At 41.1% G+C, this 20,776-nt stretch overlaps 1 protein-coding gene across 1 annotated transcript; it reads right to left on the bottom strand.

The window, feature by feature from the left end:
- Positions 1-9,650: 9,650 nt before the first annotated feature.
- Positions 9,651-15,692, bottom strand: LOC124549943. Its single transcript, XM_047125276.1, has 2 exons — positions 15,622-15,692; positions 9,651-10,049 (listed from the first exon to the last, which is right to left on the bottom strand). The coding sequence occupies exons 1-2, from the start codon at positions 15,688-15,690 to the stop codon at positions 9,768-9,770; spliced, it is 351 nt and encodes a 116-aa protein (XP_046981232.1). The 5' UTR covers positions 15,691-15,692; the 3' UTR covers positions 9,651-9,767.
- Positions 15,693-20,776: the final 5,084 nt, after the last annotated feature.

The raw sequence follows: 20,776 nt of genomic DNA on the forward strand, positions 1-20,776 counted from the left end.
GCTCCTGAGAGAAGCAAGATCTGTATTGAATTAAGGCAAAACTCAGGGGAATATCCGATCTGTGGGTATTATAGGTCTGGCAAACCCAGGTCCCCAGCTGTTAGTAGCCTTGTTTCCGATTTTCTGCTTTCAGTGCTACTATCTATCTATTACTATTCCATATCTGTTAGTATAAATGAGGATCTCTTACTATAGTATGCGTGCTGTATGAATATTTTAAGATAGGAGAACTCTGAGAAAGGAATGAGTAAGTTTAGAATCTTGAAAACAGGATGCGATAATACGATTGTTTAACCATTGGCTTCCCAATATGCGATGATATGTTAATATTGATGATATATGTCTTTTTTGTTCTTTATAGCTGAGTACGTAAAGTGCTGTCTGTGGATTTCGTAAGTAGATTGATTCCCTTCAAGGTGAAAGAAGAGTTGTGGTTTGTGTAATTTTCGTGGCCCTGAAATAATATTATGGCAGTCAAATACGAGCAGTTTTTCAGTAAATGGAGAATGGAACAGAAATATGGATCCTTTCTGTAGTCTTGATTGATGTTGAGCCAAAGCCTGGAAAACTTATTCTGCGTTAATACTTGTCCCAGAAAAGCGACGTTTATGTGTTTTGCTGATGCTGTGAGCATTACAGCTTACTGTTTTCGCTGGTGCGGGATGCACTGCAGCCTATATGATTTGTACTGAGGAAATTTCCCTCTTGAAGGTAGAGGAAGATTAAATAATTTTGATTATAGGATCGAAGGAAAGCTTGGTTTAAGGTAATAAGGATGAAGCAAAACATTTGTCATTTAAACTACAGGAGGATTCGGATCTTTTGTGTGTGTTGTAAGTTCAATATGTTAAGATGAAACTGTTTTACAGAATAGAGGAGACCACAATTTTGCCATTGATGAAAAATGAATCCAGAATAACCACCACAGGTGAAATAACTGATTTAGAAGCGAAAGGTAACTTAAAGAAGGAACGAAATTGGAGCAAAATGGGTAAGAAAATGTAATATAACCTGTAGGATAAAAAAAAAAGAAAAAATTAACCTTCTCAGAGTCATCTGCGTGATTAACTCATGTGATAACGTAATTTTAGATGAAATTGTCTTACTGTTTTATGTGTGAACATATGAGTATGATAAATATATAATTGCGAGTCTCTTATCAGGTGTGTTAACTGGTATAAATGTTTTGGCGTGTAAATAACCATTGTTCTTTTTACTGTGTATGTTTAACGAAAGTTTCTCCATATTATCATGTGACAAGACATATGCGGCGAGCGTCAGGAAGAGGACGAATTCGAGCAATGTTGTAGTCGTATAAACACTGTGTTGGAGTAGCATTGAAGTAGCTTGTTGGATTAACTAGTAGTGGATAGAAGTAGAATTTTGAGTAATGCATGTTTATGGGTAGTTAGTTTGTAGAATAGACAACAGGTGTGCATGTGTGTGTGTGTGTGTAAATAACATGTGAACCCTATGCTGTCCTGACCTATACTTCCACAAGGCATATTCCTATTCATTTTAGTGAATTAATAAGTAGCACTTGATTTATTACAACGTAAGTGAACCACATTAGTGATGTGGATTTAAATATTCTATTGTCAGTTCATTTAATTTTTATTTTCATACTGTCAAGTCATTTCACTTTTATTTTTTTATATTGTCAAGTCATTTAACTTTTATTTTTATATTGTCGATTCATGTAATTTTTTTATTTAAAAAAATTAAGTCTCACTTTCGTTCTTAAAAATTGTGAAAGACGATACGAAGTGGTATTATGTATGACATTTTGTAATCACATAAGTATGATGAACAATTTCTGTGAATGCAGTTGAGAACGTGAAAGCGAACTGGCTAAACTCTTACGAGACAGCGGGAGCAGCGAGGAGGAGGGCTAGTTGTAAACTGGCGGGTTTCCCAGCAGGACACGCTGTCAACCGGGAGCGCTGTCGACAGCAAAAGAAGGGCACGCGACAAACACTTTCCCTTGCACCTGGAGCTAACGGGGGGCCGCCCTGTGCGACCCTTCTTGGAGGCGATGACCTGAGATGGGCGAGCGGTCCACCGCGCGGAAATCCATTTGCTGGCAACGCACCACACGCATGCGACCATGACGAGACGGCCGCGGTGAAACGACAGAAGACAGGGGATAAAGGGGCGTGGAGCCCTTTGACAGGTACTGTCCAGAGAAACTTGCAGACGTCAACGACAACTATCAACATTCCTTGGCGGAAGCCCATTGTCAAGCGACAATGTCATGGTTCGGTGTTCTCTAGTTGCTAAGGGTGTCGCAAAGAAGAGCCATTAAGTGTCATCCTTGCCCAGGAATATCAACCTGGCGTGTCAATCGAGGATACCGCACGAATTTGACAACACAAACATGGAAACAAATCGAGCCGTACGTGGCACGGGCCACCAAGAGAAACTTCACGAGAGGGCAGAGACGGCGGGATTGCAAGCAACAGATGGACAAAAATCCCTACTGACAGCTGCGGCGACGAACCCCCTCCCCCCCCCCCCTCTTCCCCTTATATTGTGCCTCGGAACAGTGGAACTACTGAGTGTGTCAGTGAACAGTGATTATACGGTTCTTAGTTCAATGCATATACGTGTGTTTCTGTCACAGAAACTTCGACTCGTGTGTTTTGCAGGGGTGTTTATTAGACTGACTCTTGTGTTTTGCAGGTGTTCTATTTATTGATTTTTTTTAGACTTTGACTCTTGTATTTTGCAGGTGTTTTATTTATTGGTGTTTTTTTTTAGATGTTGACTATTGTACTGTTTTATTGATCAATGTCTGTTCTTGTGTGATGTATTAGATTTGTGATATTTTGTTTCGTAAATTCATTCAAGTGGCCTTGCTTCGTTTATCAGTCAGATAGCTATTCATTCTCATTGGACTGTGATCGATTAGCCTTTGCATGGGGCATATTTATTGTGAGGAACCCCTTAAGGGTAACAATCACATAATTATTGTAGTTTCAGTATAATGACACAGTGCTCATTGTTTGCTAACTAACTGAAATATAGTAGAGTGATTAAATTAGTGCCACAAAGTTATTTTAATTCTACAAATTATTAGTTTTATAAGATATAGAAGTTTTTTGTGATAACCACTTTGTAAAACATGTTTTTTTTTTCTCTTATCACTTTTTTTTGCTTTTGCGGATTGTGCATTGTAATGTTCTGTTTTATAATACTGATGTTATTTTCATGTTCTTTTTTAATTGCTGTGGCACCTTTGCTATTTTCATAAATTTTACTTGTTAATAAACAGTCATAAATTTTCCTGTGATCAGTTGGCTCTTGCAATAAGCAAATACTGGCGAACTCCATAAGGGTAACAACCAGAAATTGTTTTCAAATTAATGACGCAGGAACCATTGTTTTTACTTGCTGACCGAATTAGGTCTACAATATCTTTTAAATAGGTGTCACAGATTGTTTTTTTTCTCCTCCTTGAAATTGGTAGATTCTAAAGATGTGTTGAAATTATTGTGTTTTAGCAAGTAGCTGGTGACCTTTTGCCTTTTCTTTACATTTTTGGTTTAAGTTGGGTGTGAGAAGCCTGCTTGGGAATGTCCTAGCATGGCCAGAAAATTCCCTGCACAGTCTTTTCCCGGAGCGTTGGGGTTATGAAAGGTCTCTGTTGGATTCCTTTCATGTTTAATTTCTTAAATCTGTTGTCATTTACGGCATAAATTCCTCTTCTAAATTTACTGTGGCGTTTCTGACTATCTGGGAGGAGACTGAGTAGTGGAACGTGTTACTTTTACACATAAACAAGAACGATCTGTCACACTACTACACTTTAAAACACAGTTTATATGTAATTCATGTCACACAGTCTCATACAAAACCTACATCCGCTTTCTTTTATATACTGTATATGATAAGATACTGTCATCCCCCTTCCCTTCTGTGTGAGAGGATGAATGAGCAAATGTATTTCTAGTTGCATGCTTGAGGGTAGCAGACAAGCCTGTCTGCTAGAGAACAGTAGGACCAACGTCGGAACAGGTAGCTACGCTTTCTAAAAGCAAAGAGGTTTCTATCCTTAGTATGGTCCTGCCCGTCCCTTGTCATGTTGGTATAGGAAGCTGCATCTCTGGTCACTTCCGTTTGTATTGGTGAGGCACCCCTCAGGTAGGAACTACGGCAGTCTGTCCGTAGCGAGCGTCTGAAGTGGTAAGATCTCCGGCTAAGTGCGTGTCTGCTAAGTCCGTAGGACAATGGATTTCTTAAGTTCAGCCTAACTGAAAATTTAATCACCTTTATTTCAGGTTTAGCTCTAAAATATCTAATGTTATCTTAAATTGCAACGCAGTGTAATTCGCGTGTGAAGTTCAGATTACTTTCCGGTAGTTGCTTTGTCACTACTTTGAGAGTAAAGTGGAACCACGTGTTGATCAGTAACTCTAACTAAGATCATCAATCTTAAATGCGAATGTGCGTCAGATTATAACGTCTCGTCTTGACAGTATTTTTCAATATAGCAACTTTTCTTTATGTTCAATCCACGTGGGGTGTACTTTGTGAGACCACTACCACGTGCTTATATAATTGTTTGACCCATCAGGTTAATAGTAAGACGTTAGTAACCAGTTCGAGGTTTTTCTTTTGTAAATTGCTTTTCGATCTAATTTATTTTAATTATCAAAATTATTGTGGAGTTACACGCTTTGTGTAAACCATGTTGACCAAGTGAAGCATGTGGTGTAATCATCAAAGTAGCCCTCAGTTATTCTTTTTGGGAAGATTTCACAGAGAGTTAGTATGAATTTAGTATACCAGTGTGTGGTAATTACATGACGGACAGGATTGTGCTACGAACGTAATTTCTTTGGGTGAAAATTGAATCGGTTGGTTGTGGTTAATTTCCTCTTGCATATGTTTCAACGTTCTTCGTGTGTTATTTTATGAATGCAGTGTTGTATGCAGTCTCCCAATCTTGGCTCCATATTTGATGTGTTCCGTAAGATTACAAACTCACATTTTCCACAATCCTAAATAAGGCACCAGTTTATTTACGAATCAAATTTAATATGCTGAAATTTCAATGATCAATGTTAAAATAAATTTCCAAATATAAACTGATTTATTTCTTTTTATTTAAATTCTCTTATATATATATATATATATATATATATATATATATATATATATATAATCACCGGTTGTCGTATGACTATTAAAAGATTATAATTAATGTTAGTCTGGTTGGGAATTTGGTAAGCTAGACTGGATACCTGGTGAAATAGTTGGTCAGTAACGCGAGGTTAACTTCCCCAGACAGCTCACAGCTTGTAAACCGCTTTTATTGTCCATCAGTACCGCTTGCATAGAAAAATCAAAGCAACAACGTTGCAACACCACAATAGACGCTTGCGAATATCTGCGTAACGTCGCTTATAATGTATAGAGAAATGAAATGCACTTACTCGACTGCGAACCGTGGAAATCTGTATTGCCAACTGTAACAGAACGTGTGCTGATAAATTTGTGAAATAATTACTCTGTGTCTCCCCTGTAAGTGGCGGAATTACGTTGGACAACAGTTCGAGTCATTAAAAGGCCTACATCTGGAATACATCCGTTAGTAGATTTTTAGCAATCCATACCTATTGCCGTCCTGTGTACCTATCGAGGAAGACAGAGTGGCTTGGTGGTTAAAGCTCCAGACTTCAATTCGGAAGGAGAGGGGTTCAGATCCCCGCCTGGTCATACTCGTTTTGAGTTTCCGCAATTTCCCTAAAACGCAGAAGACAAATGCCGTTATGGTTATTTTCAAGTACACAGACGGTGTCCTTCTCCATCTACGAGTAAGTCCACTCAGTGAGTGATCTTCATTTCTGATGACCTCTTCGTCGAAGGTACGGCAAGCACTAATCCCCTTTCCTTAATTCCTTACTCTCTAAACACAACTTTAAATAGTCCTTTTTCTTTTCTGTAAGATGACTAAAAATAAAACACTCCTCTCCTGCGAAACACCTGTGCCACGCCAAAGATTTCTAAAACGCGCTTCGTCAGACTTCAATAAAATAAAATAATTGTAGAAAAATTTAATATCTATAACCAACAAACAATATTTCAGAACGCTACTCCATTTTGTTTCTGTGTACTTACTGTCTGCTACTGAACAATGGAAACCATATAAAACCTTTGTATCTAGAATAAAATTCGAGGCGTACATGACCTTCGGATTAAAAATTTCTTTATCGTGGCAGTTCAGACAGACAAAAAATTTTACTCTCAAACTTTGAAATAAATGCTAATAAATTTACTCAAAATTTATAATAGTGATACTACAAAAGACTGCCGTATGTCATCTAGATAATAGAAAACTTACGTGATTAGTACAACACAGTTTGGGAGCAGTCAGAAGTTCCAAAGTTCCATTGTTAGCTGTAACGACACGCCGCTTGATATTCGCACAAAATGAAGAAAGAAAAAGCAAAACGTTAACGTATAAGGAAAGACAAGTGGTGCACAAAAACGCGGCAGTAATTTCAGCAGCTAGAGGGAAGCGATTTGTTCTTACAGTAGATTGTAAAAGAACCAATCTAAAATGTTTAATGATTTTTACGAAGTGGATTACTTTAGAGCACGCAGATAGTGTTGAAAAGTGGAACGTGATATTCAGAATCTGAGAACAGACTTGATGATCGTATGTATGGATGAAAAGATCAGTTATCTCTTTTAAGGTAGATGGGGATGAGTAGGTGTATGGTTTTCGACTGAATAGCAAAATAATTCAGCAACTGCGAAATATCTTCACCAATATTGACAAAACACATAACATGTCATCGAGCGACAGGAGAAACAAAAAGAGACTTAAAATCATCTCTTTATGAAGTTTTTTTTATTTTTAAAAAATAAAACATAGTGGTTTTTTTAGGCAGAATGCACTTACGTTAGAAAACAATTAGGAGTGAAAAGAATAGCACTTGAAACAATTCTGAAGAGTAAATAAAGTTACATAATGTCAAATTACGAATAATTAAATAGAATGAAGAAAACGCATTGATCTACTAGAAGAAGAATGATAAAGCCCACACAGACCAGTAGTGTGATTTCTCCCGAAGTACCCAAAGATAGCTACCCTTACAATGGAAGGAGTAAGGGGACTCAAATCTTTTTGAGAGGAAAATAGGTTTTAGTATGTGAAGCATGTGGCTGATTACGGTTCCTGAAACAAAAGAGGCATAACCCGATAACGCTCGCTCGACGTCGAACTTAGACAACCCTACTGTTATATGGTTTTAAAACAGCCACAGACAGTTATAGGTAACGACGTATTGTTATTCATTTCATCCTATACGAAATAAATTGCTTTAATTACCCCCCTCCCCCTACGCCTCCACGTCTGTATCAAGAAACTACGGTTGCTGACAGAGATTTTCAAAGTGATTCGAGTGATTACTCCTAATTTCTAGAAACATTTGTGTCTAATCAAAGTAAGACCTTTAGGTTTCCAGTAAGTAGCACAGCCAAGCCTAAGAAAAAGAGACACTATGACTCTTACTAATGTACTGTGTTAACAACATTTTGCAATGTTCATATTTTCAGATTATTTCTCATCATACGTAATTTTATGTGGTATAATCTGATAAATATAGTGTAATGCATGTACGAATTTTTCAGTCGTACCTGACAAGCAATAAACAGAGACCGTTAGTGTTTTCAGCGATGTATGTTGCGCAACATGTTGCCACAATCGAAGTCGTTCTTTGCACATTTACGTTTCATGCAGCAGTGTAGATTGACATGTTTTCAGCCCCAAGTATCTGTGGGTAAGTGCTGTTAGCGGCTGTAATTTCATATATATTTATATAGAATAAAATACGTTGTATTTTGACAGTTTTCTCATGGTTCGCTCAGTCCCCAAAGACACATCGTTAATGTTCAGTTTCCAGCCGCAAAATATTTCACCTGATGTTATGAAATACTTCATTCTCTGCTTTTTTCTAGCATCATGATTCCTGGATAGGAAGAGTGGACAACAGCAAAAATTATGAAGATAATTAAACAGTAAGAGAGTGCAACAATAGAAACGTTTGGTGAAATCGTGGTCATCACCATCATTGCTATTTGTTTACTAAAATCATCCAGATATTTCATGCCCTCCCCCACCCCTGAAGTACCACAGTACAGGAGTGATAGAAAATAAACAGAGGTCATGTAAAAATTTATCACAAGTCCTTCTCTCTGTTTTTAATTAAATATAGTTGCTAATGAAATCACCTACTTTTTTGCACAATCCTACCATGACGAACATAGGCGGATCGATGAACTGTTACCGTTCCTATAGCACAGGCAATCTGATAGTATTGAGAACCGTACATGTAAGTTCTTTTGGAACTGAAAATAAGGAGAAAGAATAACTTACCACAGATTGATGAAACTGCCAGGTGGCAACTTAATTTTACCCACAAGTGATACACTTACATCAAACATCACTGATCTCTCAGAGCCACTGAATTGGAATGTTCTTTCACTGTGAATATGAAGTAGAAAGGGGAATACTTACCAGAGATATAACTACTAAAATATAATTGTAAGACAGTGCTATTCACCTTTTCTTTTCACTTTTATCTGAACTTTTAATTCTACGTCTCGTTTTGTGATCCTATTTCCAGGCTTGTTATACGCTGATAATTCGAATTTACTTTAAATATTTTTTTGTGAACTGACAAATACGACATATTTCTGTTCTTTTTCTAAATAAAAATATTGTTCGTGATTCAAGTTGGAAGATTCCCTAGGCTACAAAATTTGAATCTGGTTCTTCGTCTCGCAAGACTTTAGTGGAATAGCTCTGCAAAAACCAGTGTATTGTAATTGGACAGTAAGCGAGAGTAGAGCACTATAGACCCTCTGCAACTGAATCTATGTACATCATTAATCACAAGAGAACAATTGTTTTACATGCAGACTTTTCAGATGGTCTATGTTTTTATAGGTTCTACAACAATAAAGAGGAAAAAAGGACTTAGCAAATTAAATCTCTTTTTATTTAAGTATTTGGATATCATTTTTTGAGCAGGTTATCACAATATGTTTATCTTTAAATGCACTTTATACAGTATCTGTAAGCACTAGGTCATTATGAAAGACTTCTTTTAGATAATGTCTATAGCATAAGTATTATACAATATTTACAACAGGAAGCACAGATTTTCATGTAAATATACTCTATGTTATATTTTAGGAAATTTGGTAAAAAAAGACTTATGTGAAAAATATTTACAGCTGCAGTTTAGAGACAGCGACACAAAAGTTTTGCTAAACAATATAAAAATAATTTTTAGATCGATAAATACAATGTATCTACATTTATCAGAAAGCGTATATATTGTACTCAGGTAACAAAGATTCACTTGTTCAAGTGAATGTTTACGAAATACTGCTAAATGGAAGTATTACTCGAATATAATATTTGTAATCGTGTGCGTATTACAAAACGCTAATAAAACTTGCTCGAACAGTCCACGGGTATACTCCCGGTTCATAGTGTCCAACGGGCACAATATTTCGGCGATCAGACTCAGTTCGTCAGCGCATCTGACGATGGCGACACGTCTGATCGCCGAAATATTGTGCCCGTTGGACACTATGAACCGGCAGTATACCCGTGGACTGTTCGAGCAACAAATACGCCGGGAGAAACTGAAGAATCACAGCTATTAAATCTTGTTCTACGCAGAATGCGAGGTAGAAGTTCTGACGTTTCGCACGTATTGTGCAGATGCTGGCGGAGCAGCGAGGGGCTAGCCACTGGCGCAGCCGCCGCGCTGCGCGGCGGCCATCTTGGCCTCGAGCGCCTCGTTGAGGCGGTTGTCCATGTCCTCCAGGTCCGCGACGTCGTCCAGCCAAGTGAGGACTGTGTGGCGGCTCTTGGCGTCCTCTGGCTGAGCGTCGGCCGGCGGCCGCTGCGGTTCTCCAGGGCAGACGGCGGGCTCGCCGCAGGAGAAGACCGGGTTGTCGCTGGCCGCCATCGCCACGTGGTGGCGCGGCCGCCGCGCTCCACGGGGGCCCAGTTTCCTCAGCACCTGCAACACGAAAGCGGCACACGTTAGTCGCCATCTCGCCACGCCCATAAAGTCTGCGTAGGACGCGCTACCGTACATATCTTCCAAAAAAAATGGCTCTGAGCACTATGGGACTCAACTGCTGAGGTCATTAGTCCGCTAGAACTTAGAACTAGTTAAACCTAACTAACCTAAGGACATCACAAACATCCATGCCCGAGGCAGGATTCGAACCTGCGACCGTAGCGGTCTTGCGGTTCCAGACTGCAGCGCCTTTAACCGCACGGCCACTTCAGCCGGCGTACATATCTTCCCTTCGATCACGTATGAGTAATCAATCATACTTCAAATGTTTCTTAAAAGTATGTGGTTGAAAATATTGTGCGGGAGAATAGATTCAGTCCGAACTGTCCTTGGTGGTTTCTGTTATATGGGCAACAGACCGTGATCTAAGGTACGCTTCAGTACGTAACGCTTCATGTCATGATGCTCGAAACATCATCTCAGGGTATCAAGACTCAGACACCGCTAAATAAAATGGAAATGCCGTGTGGCTAGGGCCTCCCGTCGGGTAGACCGTTCGCCTGGTGCAATTCGTTCGAGCTGACGCCACTTCGGCGATGGGGATATAATGATGATGATAAGGTTAACACAACACCCAGTTCCTGAGAGGAGAAAATCTCCGACCCAACCGGGAATCGAACCCAGGCCCTTAGGTATGACATTCCTTAAAAAAAAAAAAAAAAAAAAAATCGTTTAAAGCTCAGACTAAGACTTAGAGGCTACTCATTCTTTTTATTTTTATTTTTATTTATTTACTTATTTTTTTGTCTCCAATGTCAGCCTTACAACCTTTGCTGAACATACATTTTGTTATACTACGGCAGAAATAGTGTCTACAATGTCCAAATGTTGACAAATAGTGGCTAATTAGAAAATTAATTAAGTAAGGAAATGAATAAAACTGAAAATGCCCAATGAAACGGACATGAAGACATCGCAGCTAGTACAAATACAAAAAAAACATGCTCCTGTAGCAATGAAATGGAATTCGTGTCGGGGGCGACACCTGCTCACGACCCGACGTTCGATAGAGCAATAGAGCAATAGAGCCATCTATCGACCCGTTCTCCAGACGTTGGTGTAAGACTGGGTCGTCGTCTCGAAATTAACTAAGGGTCCGTAAGTGTGATCGGTGTCTATCTCGGGTTCTTCGTCTATCTCATCTATCACCCGTCACACCCCACCTGGCCGGCGTGTCGGTAAATGTAAGTCGCAGGTAATTAGCGAAGTCTTGCCTATATTTCCTGTGCTGTTGCAGCTTCGTGTGTCCATCCAGGAGAAAATGCCAAAAATCCATTTTGTCCTTTTCCGATTCGTTATAGACGTAGCCCACAACCATTCCCCGTAACCATGTAACTGCACTGGTTTTTTGGATCGGAAAATAAGATTCTTGGAGGGATTGGGGGCGGCTCTCAGCTACCACGGGCAGACGTACCGGTAAATAAAGCAACAGCGTCAACTCTTCTGCACTACAAGCTTTATAACACACGTCGGCGCGAATCTGAGATCTTAGGTGGCCGTCTGATGACGTCATGACCCGAGTCTTTCGTGTATAAGTTAGGCTTGCTGTACTTGTTTGATTTTGAAATTACTATCCGAGTCTTTATGGGGTTGACTGATGTCTCCCGCATTGAGAAGCGCAACTTTGGGCTCATGCCGTAGACCAAGGCATAATGCCCACATAATAGAAACCAACAAGAACGCAAATACCGGTCTTGATAGCCAGCCTTTTATGGTCTCTGGACTTGAATATTCTATCACTGAAACGCTGCTTTTCATCTTCTCAAACGCGTGTTCGAAAGCTTTGATAAACGGCTTTTGCATATATACGAAAAACCGAGCGCTGTGGCGCATTGGTTAGCACACTGGACTCGCATTCGGGAGGACGACGGTTCAATCTCGCGTCCGGCCATCCTGATTTAGGTTTTCCGTGATTTTCCTAAATCCCTCCACGCAGTGCCGGGATGGTTCCTTTGAAAGGGCACGGCCGACTTCCCTTCCCATCCTTCCCCACTCAGATTAGACCGATGACTTCGCTGTTTGGTCTCCTCCCGAAACAACCCATCTCTTACCGTCCATATATACGGAAAAATGGGCGGCTATACGAATTGTTGTCATAAATTTTCAACTATCAGAATGAGAAAATGAGGTTATGTAATTCATTTTTTGTTTGTTTGTTTGCAAGCACATTTCTGTAACCCTGTTACACATTGAAAGCACTGAACCACAGTAACGTAGCACGCCAGAACAAAATGTCGCAGCTCATACATAAATAAAGAGAAGTACGATGCGGGAATTGGTTTTCGGCAGCAGCGGAAACTTTGCCGTGTGTCAGGGCAAATCAGATGAGTTATTTAGCATTCTGGATTGGCCTGATACACTGCAACATTTCCACTGCTGCAGAAAACGAATTACCGCACCACACTGCTCTTTATCTACGAGCTGCTACATTTTGTTCTGGCGTGCTACGGTACTGTGGCTCAATGATTACAATGTACTTGCAAAGAAACAGAAAAATAATATTCACCTGCATTTTTTCGAGGTGATAATTACAACTTTTTGACTACCCCTCGCAAAACTTTACTTGGCTGTAATTACATCCTACTTCTTCGTCATCTTCTCGCAGACTTGTAGTCCGAAGTAGTAAATACCACGCGACGACAATTACAAAGTACGTTAAACATACATTATTGAATGTACATCCAAGCGGCCACAATTACAAACTGCGTTAAACATACAGTATTAACTGTAAATATAACATAGGCACTTGGTAATTATGAATAAGTGCCATATTCCACTTAGAGCTTTTAAGTCCGTCAACTGGTGATGAAACAGTCGAAACTAGCAAGACGAAGTTTGCGATGTAAATAAAAATGACTTTTCAAAAATTTTTCCGTGTGACTGATGGATTAACGGGTCGGCATAGTATTTTCGATGTAGCTCCTGTTAACTTAAAAGACAGACTGTCGATCTTTTTTTTATGTAGCAGCCATCATGGAAATGTAACATCATCGCATTTTTTTGTTGCATTGATACAATCAACTCGTGTTGAAGCTGTTAGTCCGTTGAGATATCGCTGGTAAACGTCAATCATGAATCACTGGCTAATGTACTCTCTGCGAATACCACCTTGTTCAACAGGTTTTAAAGAGCCAACGTCGTCATTTATCGAAAGTCTGCCATGGGTAGGTCTGTTAACAATGATGAATTGCGGAAGCCTTTTGACGACAGATTTTTTCATTGCTTGGAGCTGCGAAAAGTGCCGTATATCAGTGTGTTATGGAATACAGGTACAGTAATTTTGCTCCATCGTCTGTCCTACCTACACAGCACACAGCAACTTAGCCAGATATAATGTCAAATTTTGTTGCGATCATATGATATAAGACATGAATTTCCTTGATTTGAATATAGAGTACCTGTGCTACTGTGGGCTGTATACAATAAAAGCGTATGATACCTTATGTTTTTTTATATGCTGTCTACGGACAAAAATACTATTTCTAACATTAGCATATAAAAGACATCCGAAGAAACACTTTGATCTTATGATCTCAGTATAACATCGATTACGGTGAAAGACAGATAGCAAATCACACTTGGAAACATAACCAAATATATTTATGTAAACAAATGCACTTGAGAATGAGAAAAAATTGTCAAAATGCGTTGTGCTAAGCATGAAAAAAATGCCTAACTGCTGCAGTTTTTCATTATTTAAATCACAAACGCAACTGATGTGTCACTGCACTGAGCGACTACTGAAAGTTTTGAATTCGAAACAATGTTATGTAATAGTTACGACTCAACAATAAAAAGCAAAAAAGAGCACAATTGCGTATGTTTTTAAAAATGGTTCATTTCGCGGCGCAATCAGACGTAATTTCAACGACAAATTAACGGTTTTGACCGTCACCGGCCGTCTTTGGATCATAAGAAGGAAGCCTATCCATTCCCAACTACTGGCATTGTCCATTGACAATATAGTTTTCTCTAAGTGCTCAGGAGTGAAGTACTGCTCCGTTCTTATGATGTGAACATGGCCGGAGAGCACCGAAACCCGTAATATCTTGTGTTGAAATTATGTGTAAGTAGCAATGTGCTCTGGCTTGGCACTGGTGTCACAAAGTACCTGCGGTCGGACGACGTGTCTGGCGTAGCGGTCATAAGTTATGTACACAAACCTTCCTCGTGAATCAGGAAGTCTATTAGTGAAAACCGTATGGCAATGCCTACAAGTTTTCCTGAGATTAGGCTTCCCACACAGAGAGAAAAACGAGGCGGGTTAGTTTTACTTATAATGTGTATAGATTGTGCTAAAAAGTAACAATTTTTTTATCAATAGAAGACGTTAAGAACTTTCAGCACTGCAGCGCATCAACAATCTTAAGTATCGAAATAATTATGAAAAATCTGCCTCGATTGCACAAACTACCTGGTGTTCACCTAGGTTTCAGCGTGGGTAACCACACCTTCTTCAGAACAAATATAAAGCAGCTTGCCCAAATAGGCATAGTCAAAGGCTAAAATCAACACCTACAACGGCAACACTCCACAAAATTTTTTTACAAATACACGGTACATATGTACCAAGTCAATAATGTTACTTATCTCAACCCTGTGTGTGCTGCCTGGCCCCACCTAACGTACGTTGGTCACAGGCTCTCCACCGGACTGAGGCACCGCAGGCTGCTCAAGCGCGGCTATCGAAACCACTGCGCATGCGCGATGCCAGGAAACGCTCTTCTCATGCATGGGAGCGGGATTACAAAGTTAACACGGACCGGGGCCTAACTGATTGCCAACACAAAGTTAACACGGATCGGGACCTAACTGATTGCCAAATTTTGTAACCCCGCTCCCATTGCCAATTTTTGGCAATCAGTTAGGTCCCAGTGCATGTTAACTTTGTAACCCCGCTCCCATCGCCAATTTTTGGCAATCAGTTAGGTCCTAGTCCATGTTAACTTTGTAATCCCTCTCCCATGCATAAGAAGAGCGTTTCCTGGCATTGCGCATGCGCAGTGATTTCGATAGCCGCGCATGAGCAGCCTGCGGTGCCTCAGTCCGGTGGAGAGCCTGTGACCATCGTACGTTAGCTGGGGCGAGGCAGCACATACGGGGTTCAGATAAGTAATATTACTGACTTGGACATATGTACCGCGTATTTGTAAAAAAAATTTATGGGGTGTTGCCGTTGTAGGTGTTGATTTTAGCCTTTGACTATGCCTATTTAGGCAAGCTGCTTTATATTTGTTCTGAAGAAGGCGTGGTTACCCACGCTGAAACGTAGGTAAACACCAGGTAGTTTGTGCAATCGAGGCGGATTTTTCATAATTATTAAATCGCAGACGTGTCCAACACATCTGAAATGTCGTTTACGAAACTGCATACGCTGCACAATAATGACAAAATAGAATGCTCTTGCCGGTACAGGGCGGACGCGTTGAGTTAATGAGGTGATAACAGAAGCAACAACGGCGAGACTACAGCAGTGGCAGCGACGACGCCGAGCGGAGAGCGGACTCACCTTGGCGCACGTGGTCCTGGCGGCGAGGACGGCGTGTCGCAGGGCGGCTGTGGTGCTGCCTCTCGCCATGTCTGCGGGGTAATAACACCCCGCGGGCCGGCGCCGGCTTATATACAGCGGACAGGGGAGGGCGCCGCGACAGCTGGCGACGCCGCCCCCACCGCCCCCGAGGCGCCGCACGTCGCGTGGCGCGGCCCGGCTAGGCGGCGCCGCGTGGGAACCCGGGCCGTTCCCACAGGAGGAGCGGCCGCCACGCGTCACTCGCCACCGCTGCCCCCATCGCTCGCATCCCTGTTGCGTCGCCCACGGGAGTCAGCTGCGCCAACCTGGGCCGCGCACCCACCTGCCGCGCGACACAGGAAGCTGCAAGTGGAAGCGGCGTCGACGTGCGGGTCGGCCCTCGGCCAGTCCGGAAGTCATTCTCCCCCTGCCGGCCCGCTAATGCCCGCCTCGGCTCTCCTCGCCTCGCGCCGCTTTTCACTCCTGCCCGCTTTCTTTGTTGGGCAGTCCGCAGCTGCAGTTCGCAATCGCTCGGTCATTCATTCAGCCATACGACTGCAAACAACCTACCCTGTAAAACATGCGTCGTATCCCAAACTACTCTGCATGCAATAGGAGATTAAATGCTTATACGAATTTAGAATTAATTTTAATACCTTCAGCTGCTGACAGGGGTTGATATACCGGGTGATCAAAAAGTCAGTATAAATTTGAAAACTTAATAAACCACGGAATAATGTAGATAGAGAGGTAAAAATTGACACACATGCTTGGAATGACAAAAAAAACACCCCATATTGCTAGACGCGTGAAAGATCTCTTGCCCGCGTCGTTTGGTGATGATCGTGTGCTCTGCCGCCACTTTCGTCATACTTGGCCTCCCAGGACCCCAGACCTCAGTCCGTCCGATTATTGGCTTTGGGGTTACCTTAAGTCGCAAGTGTATCGTGATCGACCGACATCTCTAGGGAAGTTGAAAGACAACATCCGACGCCAATGGCTCACTATAACTCCGGACATGCTTTACAGTGCTGTTCACAACATTATTCCTCGACTACAGCTATTGTTGAGGAATGATAGTGGACATATTGAGCATTTCCTGTAAACAACATCATCTTTGCTTTGTCTTACTTTGTTATGCTAATTATTGCTGTTCTGATTAGATGAAGCGCCATCTGTCGGACATTGTTTGAACATTTGTATTTTTTTGGTTGTAATAAAACCCCATGTCATTCCAAGCATGTGTGTCAATTTGTACCTCTCTATCTACATTATTCCGTGATTTGTTCAGTTTTCAAATTTATATTGACTTTTTGATCACCCAGCATATCAACGGGGACAGGTGAAAATGTGGGCCCCGGCCGGGACTCGAACCCGGGATCTCCTGTTTACAACCGGCCGGGGTGGATACAGTGTGGAACCGCGCGACCGCTAAAGTCGCAGGTTCGAATGCTGCCTCGGGCATGGATGTGTGTGATGTCCTTAGGTTAGTTAGGTTTATGTAGTTCTACGTTCTAGGGTACTGATGACCCCACAAGTTAACTCCCATAGTGCTCAGAGCCATTTGCACCATCTCCTGTTTACATAGCATACTCTCTACCCATCTGAGCCACCGAGGGCACAGAAGATAGTGCGACTGTAGGGATTATCTCGCGCACGCCTCCCTCGAAACCCACATTCTCACCTTGTATGTCAACACACTACATTCGTAGCGTCCCACCTCAACACACTCATTACTCGTGGAAGACATTCTTACCAAGTCCCGTAAGAGTTCGGGTAATATGTGTGCATCCGCACAGAAGAAGGTCGTGGCCGACATTGCCAGAATTATTAATCGAGGATCATCCCAGCATCGTTTGCTTCCTATAACACGGAGTGGCTGCAGAGATTCCACCTGACAACCCCCCAGTGAAACGACGCCATCTTACCATTCTCCACATGGTGGAGAAATTACTCTTAACTGAGGTATTTAAAGTCCATATTCGCAACTACGCAGATTTAGTAGTTGCAGAGATGGAGTTAGGATTTGTTATGTAAGTATACGGCAACGAACACACATATAAGGCATATAATTACTCTGCGCTGATGCTGAACTAAGATACTCATGAACATAAACTGTGATAGAAAATTGGTTCCACATTGAAAAGAAAAAGTATGAAATCAGCTCTCTTCACTCTTCATAATGTCGTAAATAACACAAATCCCAAATATTCAACTACAGAATATGGTGTCTGTTCTTTCGGATATGTCCGAAAGAAGAGACACCATATCCATATATAAGTAAATCCTTATATGTTTTCATCGACATAGATTCTCTCTCGGCACATTCCAATTGATTGGAAGCATGCGCCCATATTATACCGAGTGTCTCTCGTAAGATTCATCAGGCGCATTTTCTCAGGCGTTTCGGCAGATATTTGTAATTTAGTTTTTGCGTTGTGTAGTTGGGGTCAGCCCAGACAATTACAGCAGCTTTATGTCTTTCGTGCGAAGCCCAGTGTCAACAGAAAACTTCGGGTTTTTTCCCATCAAAAACAAAATTATTTTTAAATTGGGACTTGTACACGTCCATTTGACAGTGCACTACCAAATTAGTAAAGTCCAATATTCCTTTTATCAATATGCATTTAACAGGGACAGTGAAACACGAAAAACAATAGTCCAGTAGTGACTCAGCAGAGCTGCATGCTTGCAACCAGCAGTCAGCGCGGGCTAGGGCAGTGATATCACTGCTGGAGTACTGGTTATTCTTCGAGTTTTACTGTTACTATTAGCCGGCCGTGATGGCCGAGCGGTTATAGGCGCTACAGTCTGGAACCGCGCGACCGTTACGGTCGCAGGTTCGAATCCTGCCCCGGGCATGGTTGTGTGTGATGAAGAAGAACTGCACCACAAGATGATTCTTAGGTTAGTTAGGTTTAAGTAGTTCTAAGTTCTAGGCGACTGATGACCTCAGAAGTTAAGCCGCATAGTGCTCAGAGCCACTTGAACCATGATTTTGCGATCGTCTCTCAGTAGACTTCCCATGTCGCTTTTCGTTTGGAGTGATACTGTGTTACCTGCATGCAGTATTTGGGGTTTGAATACTCTGTGGTACTGTCTGTTCTTCGTGCAAATGGGTATGCATTCCTTATTATCTTCTGTGAGATCTTCCCTTCTATACGTGAGAGGATTTCAGCTAGGTAGCTGTAATGTGCAGCTCTGTTCGTCTTGCCGCATATTGAGTTTAATTTTTCTATGTTTAATTTTGAGCAGAAATATTCAGATTTTTAGTATTTCTACTTGTTTGGTTGCTGTCGCTTAGTTATTGTTATTATTACTCTACAACTTTTATTATAACCCACGAAGGATGTCTGGTTAAATGTAAAAATTTTTCATAATGACCGTCCCATGTTTATATCAAAACAGATTTTTTTAAGCCGACATACTTAAGTCATTCCTTAGTATGGTTCGGAGTCAGAGTAACGAATACACGATCAGTAAAGTAATCAGTGCATTATCGACATCTGCAGACTGTATCATAATTAATAGCAAAAACTGACAGGTTAAAGATATATGACGAAGGAAGCAAAGACGATCCAGTAAACATGGGACGGCAAAGGAACCTTTTGCGAGATCACTGAGAATGTGTGGTTATGAGGCGCCACTGGCTGCAATATGAAAGATTCTCCTAGTTTAATGGTTTCCAAACTGGGGGAAATTACCCAGTAAGGTGTAAAGTGTGATTTCCTGAGGGGTGAAAGCAAAAGGGTTCAGCTGTGCTTCTAACTAAAACTTTTTTGAAAGATCATTACTATTAAAACTATTTGGTAAAACTATAATACTCATTATGTGTGTTACCTATAATCATATTTTTTTCGAATACTATCATTAACGCATGATACAGTGTTTTGTGTTTGACATGTACGAGAGTCACTAAACTGGACATGCGACACTCCACACTCGTGTTATATTTCTTGGTAAGGTGGGCCATGGATGAAATTTGAGTAGATGGGGACTTAACTGCAAACTTTACGTTTCAAATCATTTGTACTAAGACAGTATTTGAAGAGTGGAAATTTCAAAGGTTCTAAGTGTCATTTTTCACAAAACGCGTTTTCAGTGCTATTGTGTTCTCGAAATTCTATTCCAGGTGGCAAATCGTGGAGTAAAGATAGGAGATGAGGTAGTGGCAGCAGCGATGCTATCAGAAGGGGTCGTAATTCGTGCTTGGATAGAGCAGTCTGTGGTTCGCTTGCCCCCGAACGGTACAGCTCCTACATTCGAGTCCCAGCCAGCGACACAGTTTTAATCTGCCGGGATGTTTCGCGCAAAAACGGTTTCAAACATTCAGTACTAGATGGCACATGGTACAAGAAAGGTAAGCAAGGTCTTTTTCCGTAAGTCCTACGCAAGAGTAAGTCAGCTGAAGACGTTAACCCATTCCATGTAATTCCTATGCAGACAACTGACTTCCATGCTTTTGAAAATGCTGCTGAAAGATTTTAAAATGCACTGTGATGAAAGTGTGTCACATTCATCCATCTCAAATAGATATTACAATCACTATCCTGAAAAAAAAAAACTGAAATGTCTTCAAATACGAAAAACAACACCTGATATGTGCCATGCCGAACTGAAAGAGCAGTTATGTTTATGACCTGCAAAATAGGGAGATCTGCTGACGATGTTGCCATTTCTGCCTTAACTGCACAGGAAATGCTGCTGTAAACTTTACTTCTGATACCAAGATTGGAGTTGTGCGGGAAACAGAAGTCAATATTGAAAAAATTTTTTACTTGAATTTGATTTTTTTATTGTCTTGAAAAACATTTAAAAGATACGTGAAATGTTTATTGACTACAGTTCTACTGGTTAAAATATTATTGCTGTATTTCTGTCCCCTTGTACTATCACAAATAAAACTTAGTGCCTTTGTATTATTGGTCCTAGAAAATACACCTAACTTCAAAAATGGCTCTAAGCACTATCCGTGCCACTTGTGGACAAGCCATTGTACTATTGAAAAATGACTCCATGATATTGATGTATGAGAGCTAACATATAGGACGCAGATTGTCTGCGCCATGCCATCCGAGTTCCCTCACTGGGCATCTGACGCTGTCCACGACCTTTATAGACCCTAACAGGGCTGGCAAAAACACAACATAAAGGT

Source organism: Schistocerca americana, chromosome 1 (genome assembly GCF_021461395.2).
Source record: "Schistocerca americana isolate TAMUIC-IGC-003095 chromosome 1, iqSchAmer2.1, whole genome shotgun sequence".
In the NCBI taxonomy this organism is placed as follows: domain Eukaryota; kingdom Metazoa; phylum Arthropoda; class Insecta; order Orthoptera; family Acrididae; genus Schistocerca; species Schistocerca americana.